At 35.8% G+C, this 22,052-nt stretch overlaps 1 protein-coding gene across 2 annotated transcripts in view; it reads right to left on the bottom strand.

The window, feature by feature from the left end:
- Window positions 1–22,052, bottom strand: part of THOC2 (THO complex 2) — a 177,716-nt gene that overhangs the window by 16,106 nt on the left and 139,558 nt on the right. For both annotated transcript variants that reach the window (XM_008586447.1, XM_008586446.1), the window contains 11 exons: window positions 15,730–15,771; window positions 15,118–15,248; window positions 14,915–15,016; window positions 11,004–11,088; window positions 10,245–10,338; window positions 9,745–9,825; window positions 8,096–8,192; window positions 7,356–7,473; window positions 6,200–6,379; window positions 5,182–5,346; window positions 806–1,081 (listed from right to left, as the gene is read on the bottom strand). In XM_008586447.1, coding sequence (XP_008584669.1) covers window positions 806–1,081; window positions 5,182–5,346; window positions 6,200–6,379; window positions 7,356–7,473; window positions 8,096–8,192; window positions 9,745–9,825; window positions 10,245–10,338; window positions 11,004–11,088; window positions 14,915–15,016; window positions 15,118–15,248; window positions 15,730–15,771 — 1,371 coding nt within the window. The remainder of the gene's footprint in view (window positions 1–805; window positions 1,082–5,181; window positions 5,347–6,199; window positions 6,380–7,355; window positions 7,474–8,095; window positions 8,193–9,744; window positions 9,826–10,244; window positions 10,339–11,003; window positions 11,089–14,914; window positions 15,017–15,117; window positions 15,249–15,729; window positions 15,772–22,052) is intronic.

Raw genomic sequence — 22,052 nt, 5'->3', positions numbered from 1 at the left:
GAGTCATCTTTGACTATTCCTTCTCCTTCATTCCTACAATCCACTTGTTTAGAAGTCTTCTGCATTGCCACTACCACCACTATAACCTATGCTCACAGTACCTCACAATGAATTACCCAAAAAGGCACCTGGCTGGTCTCTAGCCCTTCCCCTATCAAAAGCTTCACTCATACTGCTGTTATGAATAACCTTTTTAAAATGTTATTCTTTTTAACCGTCATTACTTCCTTTCTCAGGAATCTAAAATAGCCCTCAATTTTATCAAGTCTACTTTTCTACCTGATTTTCTACACCCTACATAATCTGGCCCCATTCTAACTATTCAAATTCATCACTAAACCCATTCACTGCAGTAAAAGTGGTCTCCTTAAACCCCACACTACTTCCTGCCTTTGCCCAAACCCTAGAGTGGCCTCCCTATTTGCCTCCATATTTCCAATTCTAATCTAACTTCAAGGACTGCCCAGCTCAAGACTCAGCTCTTCAATAGTCCTCTCCTAAAGAGTTCTCCTCTTGGGAACACCTATTGTTCTTGCTATTACAGTAATATAGATCACTTCAAGTTACTAGCACAAGCATCAATAGAAAAGCAAACTCAAATACTTTTTGATTAATCATAACCACCCATTCACTAAGCCCCTGCCCCATCCATTTAGGGGTTACCATTAAACCCCCTTAAGACAATATTATACAGCAACAAGATCACAGCTTTAAGAAACCTGAGCTATAACAATCTCAAAGTATTGGTAATATTGAATTAATACCATAGAACTATTGTACTTGAGCTACGAGAACAAAAACCTACCATTTCCTGATTGTCATCAATTGCTTTCATCTGGACTTTAAGTTTATTGACTTCTCGTTCATAGCTGGTGTGTGGAACTGCAAGGTCATACATTGTCAATGACCAGAATGTGGTATAGAATTGAGGGCTGAGGTCATCCCAGACTTTGGAAACGTGTAAGGAGACCACTGCTTCATGGACAGGAGCCATCACCATCTCACATGATGTAATATACTTATGAACTTTATGCTGCTGTTTACTTCCCTTTTCCGATTTTTTAAGTTCATCATACTTTGACTGGAGATAAAAAGTAGAAACACATACATACATACATACATACACACACACACACACACACACACACACACAATTTATGACTTTCATGGTATAAAAACCTATATTCCCTTTTAAAGAATCAAAAGATGACAAATCTCAAAACTGTCATAGGAATTCTAGTTTCTTACCAACAACATTTAAGATAAATCATCCTTGGAAGCTGTTCCAATCTTTACTCCCATGTGCTGATTATGTTTTCCATAAGATTCTTAACAAATCTGACCTGTTGAGTAAGTGAATAGGGTATGTGTGCCCCCTGCTCACTCCCCCCACCCTACTCCCTCTTACTGTGGTATAAGGCATTGAACATGTAGGGCTTCTAGTCCTGCTTTTCAGATATTTAAGGAAACCAAGCAGAGGGTCTTAACACTGGTAAAGAAGCAGACTGGAACTAGCAATAAGCAACCAGAACAAATTATAGTATCACTCTATGGAGTGAAGAAGCTGGATCAACACCAAGAAAACTTACAAGAAAGTTACTGTAAGACTGCTAAGTAGGGTGACCAGCTATCTGGATTTGCCAGGGATTTAGGGGTTTTTCAGGATGTAAGACTTTAGTGCTAAAACTAAGAAAGGTCCAGGCAAACTGGGACCAGCTGGTTACCCTACTGCTACGCCAAATAAAATTTTCTATGAATAGCTGTGGTGTATTGAAGTCTAAAGCAAGTGAGAACTGGTGCTGCAGCTTCTTTGGCCTGACTGGTTTATCTAATTTGGGGGAGAGTCAGAGAAAGGATGTACTCTTAACTGTATGAGAAAAAAATCTGTTAGCACAATGGAAGGGATGGCATATTAATTCATAAAGTGTATGCTAAATGTAAAAAAGAAAATAATACAGGTTGGCCAGTTAGCTCAGTTGATTAAGTGTGGTATTATAACACCAAGGTGGAGGCTTCAGATCCCCATACAAGCCAGCCACCAAAAATAATAATAACAACAATAATAATACAAAGTAGGGCTGTTGCTATTGTATCACGTCTTTTAGTCTCTTTAAAATAAAAGAACTCTCACCCAGAAAATTTTGTTTGGGTTAGGCATCATCCTTAAGAATGAACCTAAGAGAAGTCCTAAAAATAGCTGCTTCTTTATGTTACAAAAGCACTTAAATCATTCAGTTTATGTAACCCACAACTAGATGGTCAGAGGTCAAAGGTCATGCTTCCAGTTCTGCACTATGATAGGAAAAAGAGTCTCAGCTCTTTGCAGTCCAGTTGCCTTTCTTCCTGAGTACCCTGGGTGCTGCTATAGTACCACTGGACTAAAAGCACACCAAGATCTCTTTGTTGCAGAGGCTATCTCAAGCAGGACTTGAGAGTTTTAAAATTGTTCTTGAAGTGGGAAGATTTATCTCTTGTCATCTCCATTTTAGAAAGCATGGTGGTAACTACGGAGACCACACAAGTGACAAAGCTACAAAGAACATTAGTTATGACAGAGGAGTCCCAATTACATCAGAGACCTGAAAGAATAGCAGCTGGGATAACAAAGGTTCTTAAATTTAGAGAACAGGTCTTACTGAAGGTAACTAATATCAACGTAGGTAAGGAAAATAACATCTGCTAAGGTTCTAACGAAACATGGGATAAAACAGTGCTGAAATTTGGGCAAGATCTAGAATATGAACTGGGGAAAATCCTCTCTTTCAGACCTCACAAGGTGTGTCTCAATAATTAAAACAGATAATTAGGTTATAGGTATGAGAGGGTTATATGATAACTCCAGTCTCCCTGGCCCTCTGGTTATGAATCTGTGACTTCCATTGCTAGGCACCCCCCAAGTCCCTATGTATTTAGAAAAACAGGCACGATCAGAAAAGATAGATATACTTCATATTTACCTAGGAGGCATCTTTGTCTAAAGTCAGTTTAACTCTCCCTTCAAGCTCACATTTTAAGTCAAATGTTGAGGCATAACAACTCCACATCTAAAGTCACCTGAGGAACTAGACATATGGAATAAAACTAATATCCACAGTTACTGCTGTACTTGTTACTATTCGGAAAGCTCTTGTTGACCCAAGAACCTGAGCAGTGTTTGGCTGAATTTTTCCCAAGAGAGCCTAATGGTAGTCAATTTATGGAGGGGTCCTAGTAGTCCTCTAATACTCATACACTTTCACTCTCTCATCAAAGGCTCTTCAAGAGAGGTTTTCACCCAAGAAGCAAAAGGAAGGATCCCAGGGCACCTTGGATGCCCATCCAGTGTAACCAGGGTTGTTGAGGAACTCCCTTTCCAGAGAGTGGCATGTCGCCTACAGGTAAAACACTTATCCCTGGGTTGACTATATAGCCACCTCCATACAGGTTCTCTGTTTTCCTCCTCAATCCTCAGAGAGAAATGCCATTTCTTTGTTTAGATTTTTGTATCTTTTAAAAGACAAAGACAATATTTTCATAGGCTAGAGGAAGGGTAGCTATTGGTATAAACAACCTGCTCCATTTTCTGACCCGAAAAAGTTCAGCCAATCTCAGGCAACCAGTTGTTCCTGTTTGCTAGGGTTCAATATTGCTGATTAGTTTGTTCACTTCTCAGTATAGCACAGAGCAGGTCAGAATTCCTGAGATGAAGCAATTCTCCCACCTCAGTCCTTCAAGAAATCAGGTCCACAGTAGATCAGCTGAGACTGATCTACTGTGGAATTGGGTGAGAACACAAGACATAACTACACAAAGACAGCATAAAATTCTCTGGACTGAGAGATTCTAAATGGGAAGAAGAGGCCTAACTCCACTCCCTTACCCCCTTTCCTCCTCTACAGTATATAACACAAGAACTGCTACATAATACTAATAAAGTGATAATTAAAACAAGTAACAGTTAGTTGGTTGTTAGAGGGAAATGAGAGACTGTAGCAGTTGATATGTAAACACTAACAGCACATGGACAATTGAACGATCAGTTAGACTCCAGATTTCTCAGCACCTTTTTTGTATACCTCTACTATACAGCTCTGTATCCCTACTGGGAACAAAGAAGGGATACTAGTATAAGAGAAAGGATCAAAACCTTTTCCAAAATCTGTAGTGAAAGCCTTGCATAGTACAGACTTAAAAACAACCACAAATAAAATGAAAAGCCAGAATCTAAGCCTACAGGAAAATGAAGAATATGCTGGGGTTCCAGTCAGAATAGGGAAATACCATAGTTTCCAAACAGAGGATTGACCATGGCCCTAAGGGGAAAGGAAAAGTAAATTCCCATTAGAGGTCACTGCTTTACAGGGAACAGTCCAGGTGGCAGATGAGGGAAGGCTGTCTCCTCTCCCCCAACACATTCTTACTTGAATTTCAATACAGTTACTACTGAGATGTCATGCTGGGGAAGTTTCCAGTTTACTTTCATGAGGGTTTTTTTTTTTGGGGGGGGGGTGTTGTGGGGGCATGATTTTATTTAGGTGGAAAGAAAACAAGAACCCTTCCTACAAATTACACAACAGAGAAGGCAAGAATTTTTAGGAGGCTGGGAAGTTAAGTCTTTCTGTCCATCTTTCTTTCTTTCAAGGCAGTATCGGTAATATCATTTGACTGTACGGGTAATAACTATTTGACAGGGATATTGTCACTGAGGAAACAGGACTCTCTGAAGTCAACTGAAGTCAACAGGAGTGTTTCTAAGAGTAACATACCCAGATTAACATGCATCAGAATCACCTAGTACTTGTTAAAAAACAAACAAAAACCCAGAAATTCCCAGGTACCCTTCTAGTTACTGAATTAGAATTTTGGGACATGTAATTCTGAGTTTTTAAGATGCTTCCCTGGTGATTCTCATCTACACTAATGTTTGAGAACTACAGTTTTAGACAGTCCATAAGACATCAATCTGGACAACTGGTGGAATAGTAACAGTAGTATTATACAACTAGTAAGTCCTATTTTAAAATGGGACATTTTCATTATACACTGCTAGGAGCTGAATAGTAACAAAAGACAAGAGTAACTCTCCAAAAGACATAATCTCTGTCTACATCAAACTAAAATGCATTTAAAAGTAAAATTAAATAATAATTATGAAATAAACTGGAATCATTCTTGAATAGCAGCAAAAATACTTCTACTTACCGAGATATGGTGTGCATACATTGGCCTAGACAGGAAAAATGCTGCATCATGGGGTGTATGAAATTCATTACAAAGTACATCAATTGAAGGCACTCGCTTTATATAATCTTCTGTGCTTAGATTAGATGCTAGAAATCCACCAAACTGTACCAGGGTATCATGACACTAAATTTAAAAAATAAGACAAAAAACACAGATGTGCTACCATTTTGTAAAACCAACATAAACATTTTCCAAAAGAATTAAGATATGTCATTTTAACAATATTTGATTAACAATTAAGAATCCAAATTTTACAATCTGAAAGGACTTTAGAGACCATCTACAAACATGATCACATAATCATATTATGAAAAAGATATCAAGGCCCTGATAGCCTGTTCCAAGCTATTGTGCATCACTTTCAGTAGAATGTACAAGAGGTGGATCTTCAAAAAATTCATGGAAAGATTCATATTATCTTTTAATTCTGTTTTTCCACGAATTTTCTGAAGTACCCTCATATTTACCTAAATCACATAAAACAATATGCATAGGCAAATAGAAGTCAATTCATTTGCCCTTAAAAGATAAAAACTTTATTTATAGAATATATTTATAAATATTAAGCACCAAAACATATGAACTGGCCCAGAAAATGTGTTTAACTACCACCAACTATATTATAAAGAAAAAAGAGAGATAACATCTACTTTGTTGTAACTGAAATTACAGAATCCCAGAGATCAAGAAAGAAAGACATAAGAACAAACAACTTGAAGTTGCAGGAATTTAATGATGAAATGTCTATTTAATTAATTGAAAGACATACATTTTTATAACATTTCCTAGGGCCATCTCTTAAATACCATAATTTGCACAGAAATAGGCCCTATTTCCAGAATATCTATTTTACATTAGAGCTGTTTCACACTCATATGACGTGCAAAAATGACATTATTCAAATTATACCACATTCTCTATTTTCCTTTATTGGGATTTAAAAATCTACATAAACACAAAAGTCACTTTAACTTGCCTGGTCATAGAGCTTTCCCACAAGTTTCAAATGTTTCTCTCCACCTTCCTGAAAGATTACCCCATTCCTCTGCTGAGCCATAAGCAAACAGAGAGGAAGAGCAAGATCATGATCCAACAGTGCATCCTTTAATCTCTGAGAGGATTTTTTAGTGTTTCTGATCTGGCCAAAATAACCACCCTGCACAAAAGAAGACACAAATTTACCAGTGTACAGTACATAACTGATGCCATCTGATTTGAAAAAGACAGAAAAAAGTTCAGTCACAATCTTTAACATGAAAAACTCTTACAGTCCTTCCCCTTCTTCCCAAATTTATTTTAGTGACACTATTACTGATTATATAGTCACTGGCTTAAAGATAATTGTCAATTGTGTTTAAACATGTACATATTTTTCAGTCCCTTATAAAGGATTATTCTTTAATTCAGATTCAAAAAAGTAACTATGTTACAATTTATGCAAGTGAGGACATCAAGGACCACAGAAGATTTGGCATTTGTTTTCCTCACAGATGTATTATTTACTGTTTTTTACACTCAGTTTTTTAAAAAGATTAAAATAACTAGTATATTTCAATTTTAAAAAGGGAGGTAGTGGCAGTTGTAAGAGGAGGTCATTTAGCTTTATGTACTTATATACATACCATTTGGGTTCTTTATTTATGACCAGGCATACTGTAGTGGATTGAGTTATGTCCCCCCCAAAACTCCCTGAAGCTTGAATTGTGACCCCCAAGTTGTATGTATTAGAAACTTAGCCCCCACTTTGACTGTTAGGAGGGTGGGAAATCCTAGTATGATAATTGAAAGGTAGAGCCTTGAAGAGGTGATTAGATTGTAGGACCACGCAGTAGTGAATAGATTAAAAATGGTGGTCAGTGGTGTGGTTCTGAGGGCTTTAAAAGAGGAGAGTCTGTCTCTTGCTCTCTCTCTGCTCTCTCTGCTTTCACCATCTTGCAATTTGAGACCCCTACGTCACTGTCGCCACCACCAGATGGACCTTGGACTTCCCAGCCTCAGAAACTGTAAGCAATAAATTTTGTTTTCTTTATAAATTACCCAGTTCCAAGTATTTTGATATAAGCAACATAAATGGACTAATACACATACATTTTGAATTTAAAAAGTCAATAAACAAAAATAGCAACTCTTACCTCAGCTTTTAGCTGCTCTCCACCAGTCATGGCCTCTAGTTGCTCCACTGTCATTTCCTCTGTAATTTCTATTCCTGCCATTTTTTGTACCACTTCTTTCAATATAAGCAGGTCAAAACTATTCCAAAAACAAAACAAAACAAAACAAGAAACAGTTTATAGTTAAAACTTCAAATAAATAAATGACAATATACTGTAATTAATATACTGAGAATCCCTAAATTATTTGTATATAAATATAAGGTGAAGGGGCTGAAGCAGTTTTTAAGGAACAACTGCATTCTTAGAACTATACCAAAAAATATTTGGCTCATATAATTTGTTTACTTTAACTTTTTGCTTGGGAATAACCACAGACTTACAGATAGGACACAAAAATAGAAATAGTACAAAGCATACCCACATACTCTCCATCCCAACTTCACCTATTATTAACATTTTTACTCCTGTTTGCTTTATCATTTGCATTTTTCACGGAAAAATAGAATTAAAAGATAATGCGAATCTTTCCATGAACTTTTTAAAGTACTGTCACATACCCAAATATTAGTTATTTCTGAAGGTGTCTATTTATGTATTAAAGTATAACTTCTTTTAATTAAAGAATTTCATATAAGTGAGCAACTATTCTACTTGAGCCTACAACCAAGTAGTCTTTCAGAATAGGAATCTCAATGTCCCAATACCACCATAAGTACTCTAATTACTGAGTTCCATTATATATAATTTGTTATGATTACCTTTTGCCCGCCTTTAGCTGATTAGCCACATATTGAAGAAGACCAGCAAGATCAATTGGATATTTACGAAAAACTGCACCACAGAAACTAGCCAGACCTATACGAAAAAAGGAATAAAAACAGTTTATAAAACAAAAAGCACAACACTGTCATTTCTTCAGCTAATTTCTAAAACAAAATGAGGTAGGAATAATTGTACTGCTGATGCCATTCAATGGTGTTTTATAATTAATAATAGCTATTATTTATTGAGCATACATATGTCAAGCACTGTACCAAGCACTTCACACTGATCACCTCATTTAATCCTTGCAACGGTCATCTTAGGTTGGTATAAACTTATTGATGAGGCAAATTCAAAACAGATATGTCATGTAACTTGCTCATGGTCACATAGTACAAAGTAGAGCAGTGATTCAAACCTATGCAGCCTGATTCCAGAGCCCACTACATTAATTAGGACACAATAAAATCTTAACAGATCACTCTGTAAACCTGAATAAACAAGAAAAAACCCACCCCTCAAATGTTTGAGTCAAGAAAAAAATCTCTTCTAGGAACACACTGCTAGTTGTGGAGAGCTAAGGAAATAAAGTATTGCCAGACCCAGAAGTAGACAAAAGACCAATTTTAACCACAACGGTCCTTATCATATCATGAGTAGGGAGGAAACTCCAGTCAAGACAAGAGGAGGATATTCTACTAAGTCAAGTAATCTGTGGCCTATTCAAAAATTATTTGCTAAGAACTTAAATGATACTGGGCAAACACAGGTCCTGACCTTAAAGAGCTTACCAAAGTCTAGTGGGGGATACAGAAAAGTAAACTGAAATAACTATAATGAATAAATGGCAGTACAAAGTGGAGCACCTAATTCAGACTTGTGGTTGGGAGGATTAATAGGAAAAGCTTTCCGAAGGAAGTGACCTTTAAGCTGAAATCTAATGAGTAAATACGAGCAGAAGATGGAGTAGGGGAGATGAGTAGCCATAGAAGGTTACTCCAAGTAGAGGGAATAATGTACATATGAGCCCTGGAAAGTGCAATAAGTTCAATATTAATTAAACCTAGAATATTGGGGAGAAAAGATGAGGCTAAAACAGTGAGTAAGGACCTGATTCTGAAAAAACTTACTTGCATGACTGATTAAAGATTTCAGACTTTAAAGAACAATGGGGAGCCACTGCAAGATTCAGCTATCAGACAGGATGGGGTGAAGGAAAGGGAACTGGCTGCTAGAAAGCAAGGGTACAATAAATAAACAGAAATGTGGCCAGATTTTTTGGTTAAACAGCCAAGTTTTTGTTCTTTTAAGATGACCAGAATCTCAGGATGGGAGGGGAAAAAGTGAGACTAGTTCCCTTAATATCAACTCTTCTAAAATAACAGGGGATTTTCATCTCCTCAGTAATGCTTACCCAAATTCTATCATAATCAATAATGGTCGAAATGAATTAGTTACGAAATGAATAAGTACTACATGAACCTTCTTACACAGACGAGGACTTGGACACTCTGTAGAACAAGCTGAGTGGTTACATATTCTCAAGAGCTCTTGATGAATAGTCTCTAAGCATAGGTAATAGAATACATGACAGGGCAGTAACCACAGACAGGAACTTCATCTTTGGAAAAATAAAAATACTTACTCTGAAGCCAGCTTGAAATGGTTGTGTCATCATGTTTCATTTTCTCCTTTTCTGGATTAGCTAAAGCTTCAATGATACAATCTTTCACAAATTAAGAAAAAATTTTAAGTCACTACATTTGTAACAAAGACACTTAGAACAAAAAAAAAAAAAGTCACATCTTAAAAAAATTAAGTTGCTTGCTTCAAGTTATTACAAATTATTGAAAAATACACTCATTATATTACCGATTTTTCTTCTTTAGCCTCTTTTCCATCTTTCAGCAAGCAAGATAGATTCCACCTATATTAAGATGTTTGGTACACCTAACCTCTCTCTTTATACAACACAAAGACATACACACACACACTTACTCATTCTCACACTCTTGACTGGCCAAACTTCAGATCAGCCACCTGAATCAATTTTAGATGGCTAGTAAAGGAACTTAGAATGAAAATAAAATGTTCATTAAATCTATGAAACGTGAAATCTATGTATTGCTTCACTCGAAAGGATACAGGCCAAGACATCATAATTCAATGAAGTGAGGTATTTCAAGGAGTCTACTACAGGTGTTATTAAGTTATCATACTTCTGTATTTGTGACAGAATCTGGAAGACAGCAACAAAGAACAGATGGCATTAATTAATCAAAAGAGAACTTCCGTGCCAACTAAGGAATGGCTACACCTATTTTTCAGAAGAGAAAAATACTATAATTATAATTTTATAATTACTGTGGTTTCCTACCATTTGTATTTATATAAAACCTGCTATTCTATCATTGCCTTAGAGCATGTTTTCTTACGCTACATTTTCCAATTAGGAAATAATTACAGGGGTTCTAAATTTGGATTTTGGAATGACAGAGACTAGTCTCAGGTTGAATATGTTTTACAAATCTTGCTCTAAATACGAAAGTAATAGAAGTAATAGTGTTATGTATGAATTACAATGAAATGCTATTCAAATGTTTCTAAAAACTACAATCAACAAATAATGCTTCTAGAAATCAAAATGTGGTAAAGAAGATAACATCAGGCTGTTTATAATAGTAGCATTGTTACATATTACTAGAAAAGTAATCAATGTGTTAAATATATTGTATAGCAAAAGTTTTGTTTTTAGTATAACCCTACAGTGTTTCATTTGCTAAAATTTTTCACCTCTGAAACTACCAATCATTTTTAAAGCTGTATTATTCCATTTCCACTTGTGCTGACTTAATGACAACAAAAAGAAAAATCCCTTAAAATAACATTAATCTCAAAACATACATAATCAAACAAAATTGTAGGGTTGCTGTGGCTCAACTTCCCAATCTGTCTTCCAGAAGGCTTCACATTTTCCTTGGTTAGACGCCTACAAGGGGAGAAAAAGGTGTCAGGGATCATCTTAAGTAACATTCCTCATAATGTTGATAGCTTTGTTACATCATGGGGAGGGGGAAAATTATTTCCCAAATACCCAAAATGAATCCATGTACACAACCACATTCATCATACACTTTACTACAGGACTTGAGCCATTTTGGTTAGGGATTCTCCTAGATGGTATGGATATTTTATATTAAATGCCTAACATTTAAAAATACTCATTTCCGTTTTATTGTAATAGTCTGATAAGCATTAAAATTTTTAGTGTACTCTACAAGTACATAAAATTCTTCTTATAGAGAATCAGAATTACTTTAAATTTAGAAGGGCTCATTTATCAGTTTAGGGATTATGGTATCAAACTTGGTGTAATGCAATGAAATGCCACATGCCATCTGGCTCAGTGACCCAAACAGAGTAGTAATAGTTAATGCTTTTGATAGTCAAGGTAAACAACTTTTTAAAAAATAAATCCTATTCCTTTCCTCTTTGTTTCTTCCTCTGCTCAGGAGTCTTTTACCAACATTCTGCAAATTTATATCTATGTAATTCTCACAGTTCAAAACAATTATTACATAGAATCTTAAACTCTTCTGAAGAGATTATTACATAATGAAACCAGCAACTTGATTACTAGTGACAGGAAGGAAACTTTCTAGAATGGGAATATAATTAAGTAAATTATTAATTCAGTTTATAATTCAGGAAATGTGACCATTCTTGAAGTGACAAAGTTAATATAATTATCTTAAGACACTTCTTGACCCATCAATCAAAACTATTTCATCATCAACTGTTTCCCTTTCCCGTTCTCCATGACCCAGTTTCATTTTTTTTTGTATTTAACGAAAAAGAGAGAACAATAGTTTTAAACTTTAGCTATATTCTATTCTACCTTCAAACTTACCACACACCACCTGTCCCTGCTTTAACCCTACTATTTCAGGTGCCCCTCCTATTTGCCAAGTCTAACCCCTCTTCCCTATGCTTTTTATTCCATTCCCTTCTGCCTCCATAACCCTAGAGGGAAAAACAAACAAAAATTAAAGGAATATTCTCTTGATTATGTCCTCCCCTCAAGCTACCACAGTGTTTGGCATGTAAAACACAATAAGCATTTGTAGAATTAATTATTGAATATCCTATAGCAAGCTCATAGTTTAAAAAGTATTCAAAGCTTATGAAATTCTACAAGTAATAAATTAATACATTGCATTCTCAATATAAGTTCAAACAATACCAAAATTGTATTGTTCGACTGTGGTGAAATAGTTACAGCTTACAAATATAACAAAAAACCAAGGATATTAAAATTTCTGTGCATATTGTTCTGTGATAAATTATGTTTTTTATTCATTCATTCATTCATATTAATACCTACTAACTACGATAGGCAAAGTGCTAAACACACAAGTATGAATAACGGTTCCTGCTCTCAAGCTTGGTCCATCTAGGGAGACAGACTTAAAACCATTTTTTTAATTTCTGTGTTCTTAAATAACAAGAAAAAAAATCTCAGAACAGTACTTATAATATGCTATCAATAATTTTTTAAAAGGGAGGGAATAATGTATTTGCATTGGCTAGTACATACATAAAAATATCTGGAAGGATATAAGAAACTAAACAGTGGTTGCTTTTTTTTCCCCCCTTGGGGGGAACTGAGTGGTTTGGAGGATGGGGTGACTTTTTTACTGTATCTTTTTTTTTTTTATTGTGTATATTATGGAGAACAATGTAATGTTTTCATCTATGTATAAATTGTAGAAAGATTCAATCATGGTAATTAACATACCTATCACCTCACCAACTTAACATTTTTCCTGGTTAGAATGTTAAGGTATTCTTTTAGCCATTTTGAAATATACAATATAGTACATTGTTATTAACTATGATCACCACCAGTACAATAGATCACTAAAACTTATTCCTCCAGTCTAACTGAAACTTTGTACCCTTTTATCAACATCTTCACTTTCCCATCTCTCCCCTTCCTCCACAACACCCCACCCCCTAGCAAACACCTTTCTACTATACAGACTTAAAAAAAGAAGGAAGTTCTGTCATTCGTACAACATGGATGAACCTGAAGGACATTATGCTAAGTGAAATAAGCCAGGCACTGAAAGACAAATACTGTACGATCTCACTTATATGTGGAATCTATGTACCTTTTTATACTTACTGAAATTAAACCATGTGAATGTACAAATGATCCAAAATATTAAATAAAGAAAACAATCATAGCAACGCATCTAAGTGGTATGAGAGCATCATATGCATAAGGGACAGCGGTGGCACAAATAAAGAACAATCAATTGTGTTGGCGGTATATGTTAAAGGTGACACCAGAGCTCACTCTCCAAGGATGAGGTCACCAGATGAAAATGGAAAGGGGAGGTAAGAAAAAACCTGTACAGAGGACACATGCAAAGGAAGAGAAGCTATGGAGACCATGGGACATTTAGGGAAACATAAGTAGGCTCAGTACAGCTGGAGGCAGAACTGGTAGGAAATCAGTTTGGATATGAGGAGGGTCAGATCAAGGTGGGGTCTCTTACTTACATCACCATGCCATAAAGTTTGAAATACAATCTGCAGGCAATGGTCAGTCACTGAAGGATTTTGAAGTAAGAGAAAAATACAAGGCACTGTAATACTCCAGATAAAAGAACTAAGGTAGTGGTGGTAGAGAGAGTACATGAGATGGATTCAAGGATTTAATTAATACTTATTATTAATTATTAATATATTATTAAATAATCCATGTAAAACACTTAGTTTAGTGCCTGGCATACATATTAATGGCTCCATAAACATTAGCTGTTGTTTTCAAGCCAGAAGGTGTACCTGGAGAACTCTTACGACCAGAACTCTTTCAGGTGGAACAGTTCTAATACCATCTCCTACCATAACTTCCCTGGGTGAAATAATTCACTGTCTTGTCTACCCTCCCATAGCACTTTATACATACTATATAATAGCATCTATTAAACCAGACTGTCTTCATGCACATGCCTGTCTCACTGGTATACTGTGACCAGAGACAATATCCTTGGGCAAAGACAATATCACTGCATACTGTTAAGTCTAGTTAAACTAGAGAATGTACTACTTTTAATTAGAATAACAACACCACTGCCATGAATTTATAAAAGGAATAACGACTGATAATAATCTTGTTGAAAACACCTACAACACAGAAGTGTATTTAGCATCTAGACTAATACTAATCAGAAGTATACAATTTTCATAATTAGACTTCAAATAGTCTATTGGGAAGTAGAACTAACACCACTCATATTTTTAATATGAAAATAAAAGCACACAAATGAAAAAAAGAAATTTCTCAAAAGCTGACTCCCTATGGGGATAGTTCTGCACAATTCCATTAGATCTTCCTAACAGATAAAACAATCATTACGATAACTTTCAGCAGAGGAAATTCCTAGAAGTTTGACTACCTTGTACAAACTATTAAATGTATTACGCAAATTGAGCAAAGACCACAGAAAGTCTAAAAAAAAAAAAAAAAACCTTATTCCATAATATGATGCATTAAAGATGAGTTTTATTAGATTTATACCTATGTAACCATAACAACTATGAAAACAATAACTTGGTTGTCAAAATGAGCTACAACCACAAAAACGGATAAGTCATTTGATCTGTAGTATATAATCAGCTATACCATTAGTAAATGTTTATGGACTTTCTCAAAATTGAGGCTCAGACATAATCTAGTTGAAAGAAAGTAAATTAGATCCAGATATAATTTAGATTAATATGAAGAAAAATAAATTAAAACTTACTTCATGATATATTTGGCTCTGTCTATTGTTTGAGCTTTAACTTTTACTAAAAGTGGGTGACTGTTATAAGTTTCATTCTTCCACTGGCCATACAGACGATATCTTTAAAAATGATGAGATGAAGAATTAGGAAAAGTTAAACACTTAGCGGTTAATACACTAGAATTACTAGTAATTAAAATATGAAAATAATATGGATTTACCTATGCTGATATGGAAATGTTTTAAACATTCCCCATAGTTCCTCAGACATACAAGCATTGCAGTCCATCAAAGAAAGAGATGGAAGTAGTACCTGGTCAGTAATGCTAAGCAAACAGCTAAGGATAACTTCCTAAGAAGAAAGGAGGAAAAATTATTTCAGTAAGAGGTCCATATTAATCCGCCACCACCTCCGAAAGACAGCCTTGAGAAAATTGCTATTTCTTGATCTCATAACACACAGTATCTAATTTCCCGCTCTATTACTGTCCTTTTCACAGTGCTTATTTGTGTTTCTCCATCCAAGACAGTAAATGGGGTGAGGGAAGGAAAAGGGTAGCAAGGGAATGAAGGGCTTTTATCCAGCTTCCTTTCTCAACATGTTAATCTTCAAAAGGGGGGTGTTAATCTTTTTTTTTTTTTTTTTGGCAGCTAGTGCTCTAACCAGCTGAGCTAACTAGCCAGCCTGAGGATGTTAATCTTAAAAGATTAACTTTGTGTAAGCTGCCAAAAGATATATTCAGCATGTAGAGTATAAAGTAATTATTCACACAGTTGATTAAAGCTTGTTCACAGTAAAATTTGCAGTATGCTGTAAGTTTCTAGTTTCTTACCGTTTTCTCTTTATCTTCTTGTTTGCTTCCATCAGACTGAAACTAAAATTTAAAAAAAAATTTTAATGAAATCCAAAAAGGTTAAGATTATGCTGTCACAATTTAGTTTTTCAAAAAAATTTAATTTGCACATGGTTGTAAATTGTTTTCTTACTTTTTACACATGGGTAGACTTTAAATATAGCCTGTTACCAATTAACATTTTAAAATTTCATCTACATTTCTAACCTTCAAACTATTCTTGACATCTATGAATTTTAAGCGTCAATTTTATTAGCCAATTCTTTTCCTCAACCTCATTATCACAAACCAAAGCATCCCAAAACTAATCCAAGTATTTATTACAAAATTGTAGCAAGCACAATATTTTAGTTATAATGTATTTGCATTTTCTACCAAGAGATTTGTTTTTCCTCTACATAACTAGTAAAATCAAACACTAAAGCAACAAAAACAAAACCAAAATTAAACACAAAGAAACTTAAAGCTATGTTTTAATTCACCACTACCAAAGTCCTCACTGAAAAATAAGCCCAAAATATTAATAACATTGCTAACAAAGACAAAACCATTGTCTAACTTGGATAGACTAAATGAAAAAACCTGTGTCCATATTATATCAACAATTTGCAGATGGGCCCCTGAAGTGGTATGTTTCAAAACATTGTCTATTCATTCTAAATGAAATAGTGAATGATACTTGTATGTGAATAGAAGGGTACTGTGCAGAGAGGCCAAAATGACAACTGAAGAACTGATACCAGAAAACAATCTAGATTTCTGGGAAAGATTTAGCTCAATATCAAAAGAGGGAAGAAGAAAAGCTAATATGCAGCTAACAACCTTCTAATTTTCTTGGTAGAAAAGGATATTTTGTGTATGTATGTATGTGTTTTTATGCTTGAGTAATTTAATGAGTGTTACCAAACGGAAATCTAACTTCTGTGCTACATTTTCACTTAACACTAATTCAGGGCCTACCATGCTACCTTTACAGGAAAACACATACAAAACACTTTTTTTTTTTTTTAATTGGCAGGTTTAAAAGGTATAGTTCTGGGCCGGCCCGGTGGCGCACTCAGTAGAGTGTGGTGCTTGGGAGCGCAGCGGCGCTCCCGCCGAGGGTTCGGATCCCATGTAGAGACTGGTCCGCTCACTGGTTGAGCGCGGTGCGGGCACGACACCGAGGGTTGTGATCCCGTTACCCGTCACGAAAAAAGACAAAAAAGGAAAAAAATAAAAAATAAAAATAAAAGGTATAGTTCTTTTTCACAGAAACAATTATTAAGTCAACATATATCCCAGTCAGCAAATAAGGAATTGGGTAACAGAGGAGTGGCCTGGCAGAAAAAAAAAAAAAGCCAGATAGTTGGTTTTTTTTGTTTGTTTGTTTGGTTTTGGGGGGGGGGGGGTGCTGTAATTGTGGTGGTATATTAGGTATACTTTGGGAAGTGGAAATAAGGGTATGCCATAATTAGAAAAACTAAGTTTATAGTATATTATGTTGGGGATTAAGACAGTTAAAGATACCCCTTTCCTTTTATACTATGATTCAAACAAACCGAATAAAGCTACATATAATTATTTCCATAGAAATAAAACATCTTTTTAGTGACTACACTGTCCTAACTCCTTTAAGGAGGTAACTCGTAGGAGTTTCTAACATCTGTGTATCAATTTCATAAACAGGAAATTTTGAAAGAGAGAAAGAAATTTGGGAAGCAAAATTAAACCATCAAGAAGAGCACTAGGGCCGGCCCGGTGGCGCACTGGATAGTGCGCCGCTTGGGAAGCGCGGTGGCGCTCCCGCCCGAGGGTTCGGATCCCACATACAGACCGGTTCCCGCTCACTGGCTGAGCGAGGCGCGGGAGCAACACCGAGGGTTGCGGTCCCGTTGCCGGTCCCCGGTCCGGTACAGGGGCAACACTGAGGGTTGCGATCCGTTGCCGGACATGCAAAAAGACAAAAAAAAAAAAAGAAGAGCACTAAAAGAAACCTTCCTATCAAAAACTAATTATAGCAAAGATAAACAAAAATAAATCAAGAGGTACATGCAAATAAAAGCAATTTTGTTTTGTTTGGTAAGAAGATAAATACATTCTACTCCCTTGGTGTCTTCTTTTTCTTTAAGTTTAATTTGCTTTTTAATTCAGAGTAAATATAAGAATCTCCTTTCACATAATACTAAAAGTTTTACTGATTGCCAGGAAGAAATAGGAGGGAGACAGTAAAGAGGGAGAGGGAATAAGAGACATTCATTCATTCAATTACTGACTACGTGCCAGGCACTGAGAATGCCAACTCTTGTCATTTCATCAGTTGAAAGCTGTGGAAAGGGAGTGAGGTGAGTGTCAGCTCCCTAGCTATTCCATCCTTGCATGCATGGATAGCACAGGCTCCCAGAGCTAGTACAAGCCCCAAAACAAAGAGATACAGGTACCAGCAGCTGAAATGGGCTGGCATACATTCGAATATTAAGGATCAAAGGAATACAGATGGGATCTGACAGCATCTGCTATGCCCTGCATTAAAAGTTGGCCTAACCTCCAACAGGTGAGCATTTTCACAAACTTTTTCAAATGTTACCTTTTTTGCACTTTGAATTTTTTTCCTGACATTGAGCTTTGAGGTTCATTTTCAGAAAACAAAGTATTTGGGGGGGGGGGGGAGTTGAATCAATTGTTTACAGTGTGTATTTGGTCTATATTAAAAATTCTATCTACTTTTCTTTCTTGTGTAAAATATACTTTTAAAAATTACATATGTTTGTACACAGAATTTACATTTGGCTATTAATAGTATCTGCCTATCCTTGCACGTTTATAAACCTCTCTTAGATAAAAAGCATAGCTAATGGGAAAAATGCTAATTAAGGTCCAATTTGTAATTTATTCCCTTAATCATGATTCTACACCTTGGTTAGAATTGTCACATGAAGATATTCAGTAACAGATAAGGTACTCTTAATTCAAATCTATTATAGGTGACAATATAAGTGCAAATATAAACGTCCTAATAGTTCTTCCCTGATCAGGCTCATTAAATAGCAAGGGTGTTTTAGATTAAGCTTGGTCTCCAACTCTAGAGTTCCTCATTTGCTTTGACTTATTAAATAGCAAAAGTACATGAGGGTGCTTAACAAATGATGCCAATGACACGAGTATTTGTCTCTATTTGGAAAATAAGAACTATAATGTATTGATTGTTTTAAAATATTCTTACAAAATTTGTTTCTACTTAAAATGTAGAAACATATACCCATAACTACCCTTGACTAGCTCACTCACAAAACCCCAACAAAAATTTTAATCTGTGTTACTAATTTATAACATAAATTTCAACAATGGGGGGGATGGGAACCAACTGATTATCACTAAAAAGTAAACAAAGGAATTCCTATAAAAAATCAACAAATGAGCTCTTAAGGGAAATAAAGCTGCTACTTTAAAGTGGCATCTGATATTTAAAGACAAAATGAAAGTACATTAATACTTTAAAACACATCATCAAAAGCTAATGTAGTGATAACTTACTCTGATCTTAAGAATTCATGACTACTCACATTTCTTTAACTCTATGAAGTTGTATATCTAACTAATGTTAGTATCTAATTAATGTTTTGATATATTTCATTTGATCCTCATAGCAACCCCAGGAATTAGATATGGCAAATATTACCACCCATCTCTGGCTTAGAAAAATGACCAACTTAAGGTCACGTAACTAGCAAGTAGCTAGCAGCTCATCTTGATAAAACCAGTTATCCTAACGATGAGTTTTTAACACTTCAATTACTATGGGGTACAGCCTAAAATGAAGGTACTGTGTGGGCAAGTTAGGTTCTAAAGTCACTGCAGAAGATGAAAATTACATATACTCACAATTACCCTAAAAAGTGCCCTAAATCATCCACAAAGTATACAGACACACCATCTTTCAGTTAAGTCCAACACAGACTGTGTTTTTCCCCCTTTAACATTAGAACTAACTGTTAAGTGAACATAAGATGAAGTGATTGGCTTGTATTTAGGGGCCATATCACATGAAACACATTAAACACTAGACTCACAATGAGTGTGGTGTAATGCTCTAAGAAACCTGAGAAATGAAACCAAACTGAAAGAAAATGTCTCCAAATTTGCCCTTACTCCTGGGCATACACACTGAGTATTTTGATGATACAAGTCTGGCTACATTTGCATAAACTAAACACAGGTATGGTGCAATTCCACTATACCTGAACCTCGTGTACCTCTATCCAAAAGGAATATTAATTCTGGGCTCTAACCTACACAAACCAAGGTAGATCTTTAATTTCAAAAAAAATAAGTGGAGTGAAGCAGGATCATAGACTCTCCTTCCCCTAATAGATGATAAAAAATAAAAAGTAGTAAACAGCTTCAAAATTCTAAAGCAACTCATTCGTAAACTATAGTTTTGGAACCACTAGTCTAGGTACATTCTCCCCTAGCAACCCAAATATTTATTATGAGAATTTTCAAATTTACATAAAAGTTGAGTGGATAGTATACTAAACACCTATATATACCTACCTTTTGGATTCAATAATTAACATTTGGCCCTTTTGAGAGGACTGACAAAAAAATTATGGACATGACACTTTACCTCAAACAGTTCAGGATGCATCTCATACAAATAAGGACATTCTTCTACATTACCACAATATCATCACACCCATTTCCTAGTATCATCTAACACCCAGTCTAAGGTCTATTCTGACCACCTGACTTCAGGTTTTTCTAAGCTTTATCTGTGAATCAATTTAGAGCATTTTGGCTTTTACCAAGGACCAACATAAGAAACAGCCATATAAAGAGTCTATCCACACAAATGAATTAAGATGGTAGAGTGAAGCATAAACTCAGAACCTCTCCCCACCCCCATTCCTAATGCAACGAACGAAGTGTGTGTGTGTGGTTTTTTTTTAATGCCCCAAATTCACCATCAGCAACCAAGCGAGAAAGAGGAACCTATGCTATTAACTTCAAAGGAGGGAGGTAGAGGAGAAAAGATTCTGGTACTACAAATGGTGTGATATGGCTCCTGCTCCTAACCCAATCCCCAGAAGTGGTAATGGGCAAGGAAGGTAAGCCAATAAAATCCTTTAGGCAACACTGCCTGCTAGGTAACTAGATAGGCTTGAGGAAAAACCCTTGTGAGTAGAAGCTCTGCAGGACTCTGGCAAAGACAGAACAAGCTGCCAAAGCTTGCTATCTTTCTTTCTTTCTTTATTTATTTTTTAAGATGACAGGTAAGGGGATCTTAACCCTTGACTTGGTGTTGTCAGCACCACACTCACCCAGTGAGCCAACCGGCCATCCCTATATGGGATCCGAACCCGTGGCCTTAGTGTTATCAGCACCACACTCTCCCGAGTGAGCCACGAGCCAGCCCAGCTTGCTATCTTTCAAAGGCACTGTGTTTAGACCTGTAAAGGAGTCAAAGCCCAAGGGAGCTGAGTGTGCCTAGTATAGGCTAGGTAAAAAGATCTCCGAGGAGAAAGCAAGGGGTAAGATAGCCTGGCCATAAATAAGATAGGAAGGGTATTAAGATTCACTCACACTACACCAGAAAGAATAAAGTCTCTGAACAGAGCTGCCCACACTAAAAGAAATGCGGTGGCAACTAGGAAACATAAATAGCCACCAACAAAAAAAAAAAACAGAGAGAGAAGAAAAAAAGCATCTAAAAGATGAACGTATTTAGTCTGGAAGAAAGTATAATACAAAGGATAGAGGCAGATTCTCCACAAGTATCTACATATTCATAGAAAAAAGTATTAAGAATGAACTCAATAAAATGAGAAAAGCTTGGAGGTGAGATAAATAGGATAAAAAGGGAGATTGCAGAGATAAAGTAACAAAACACTGCTAATACACAGATAATTTAAAATAGCAAGGACTATCAGGAATTGCAAAATTTGGAGGATTAATCATTTCTTCTATTTCAGACACACTACATCTGTATAAGCAGTAGAGCATGGTGATTTTGACCTTAAATCCATTAAAATCAGCAGGATTAAAAAAAAAAAAAGGAATTCATCATCTCTAAGTATGTAGTTATGTAGTTGCTGGCTTCCAGATATCAGTTCTGCATGTAAAAAGGTTGAAAATCTCCACTCTTGACAGGTAAAAAGCTAACAAACTGAAAAATCAACAACTTTTCTTAGATCCATAAGAAAAGTAAGATCACAGGGCAAACTACTGCCTCCAAAATTGGAGAGGCAAGACAGGCAATCATAGAGAATCACAATTTCCAGGAGCAGAAATTTCGAAAAGGTCGGGGGGGGGGGGGGGGGGGG

This window comes from Galeopterus variegatus, unplaced genomic scaffold (genome assembly GCF_000696425.1).
Source record: "Galeopterus variegatus unplaced genomic scaffold, G_variegatus-3.0.2 Scaffold3992, whole genome shotgun sequence".
Lineage (NCBI taxonomy): Eukaryota > Metazoa > Chordata > Mammalia > Dermoptera > Cynocephalidae > Galeopterus > Galeopterus variegatus.
The sequence above is the reverse complement of the archived record's forward strand: the minus strand, read 5'-3'. Positions and strand labels throughout refer to the sequence as shown.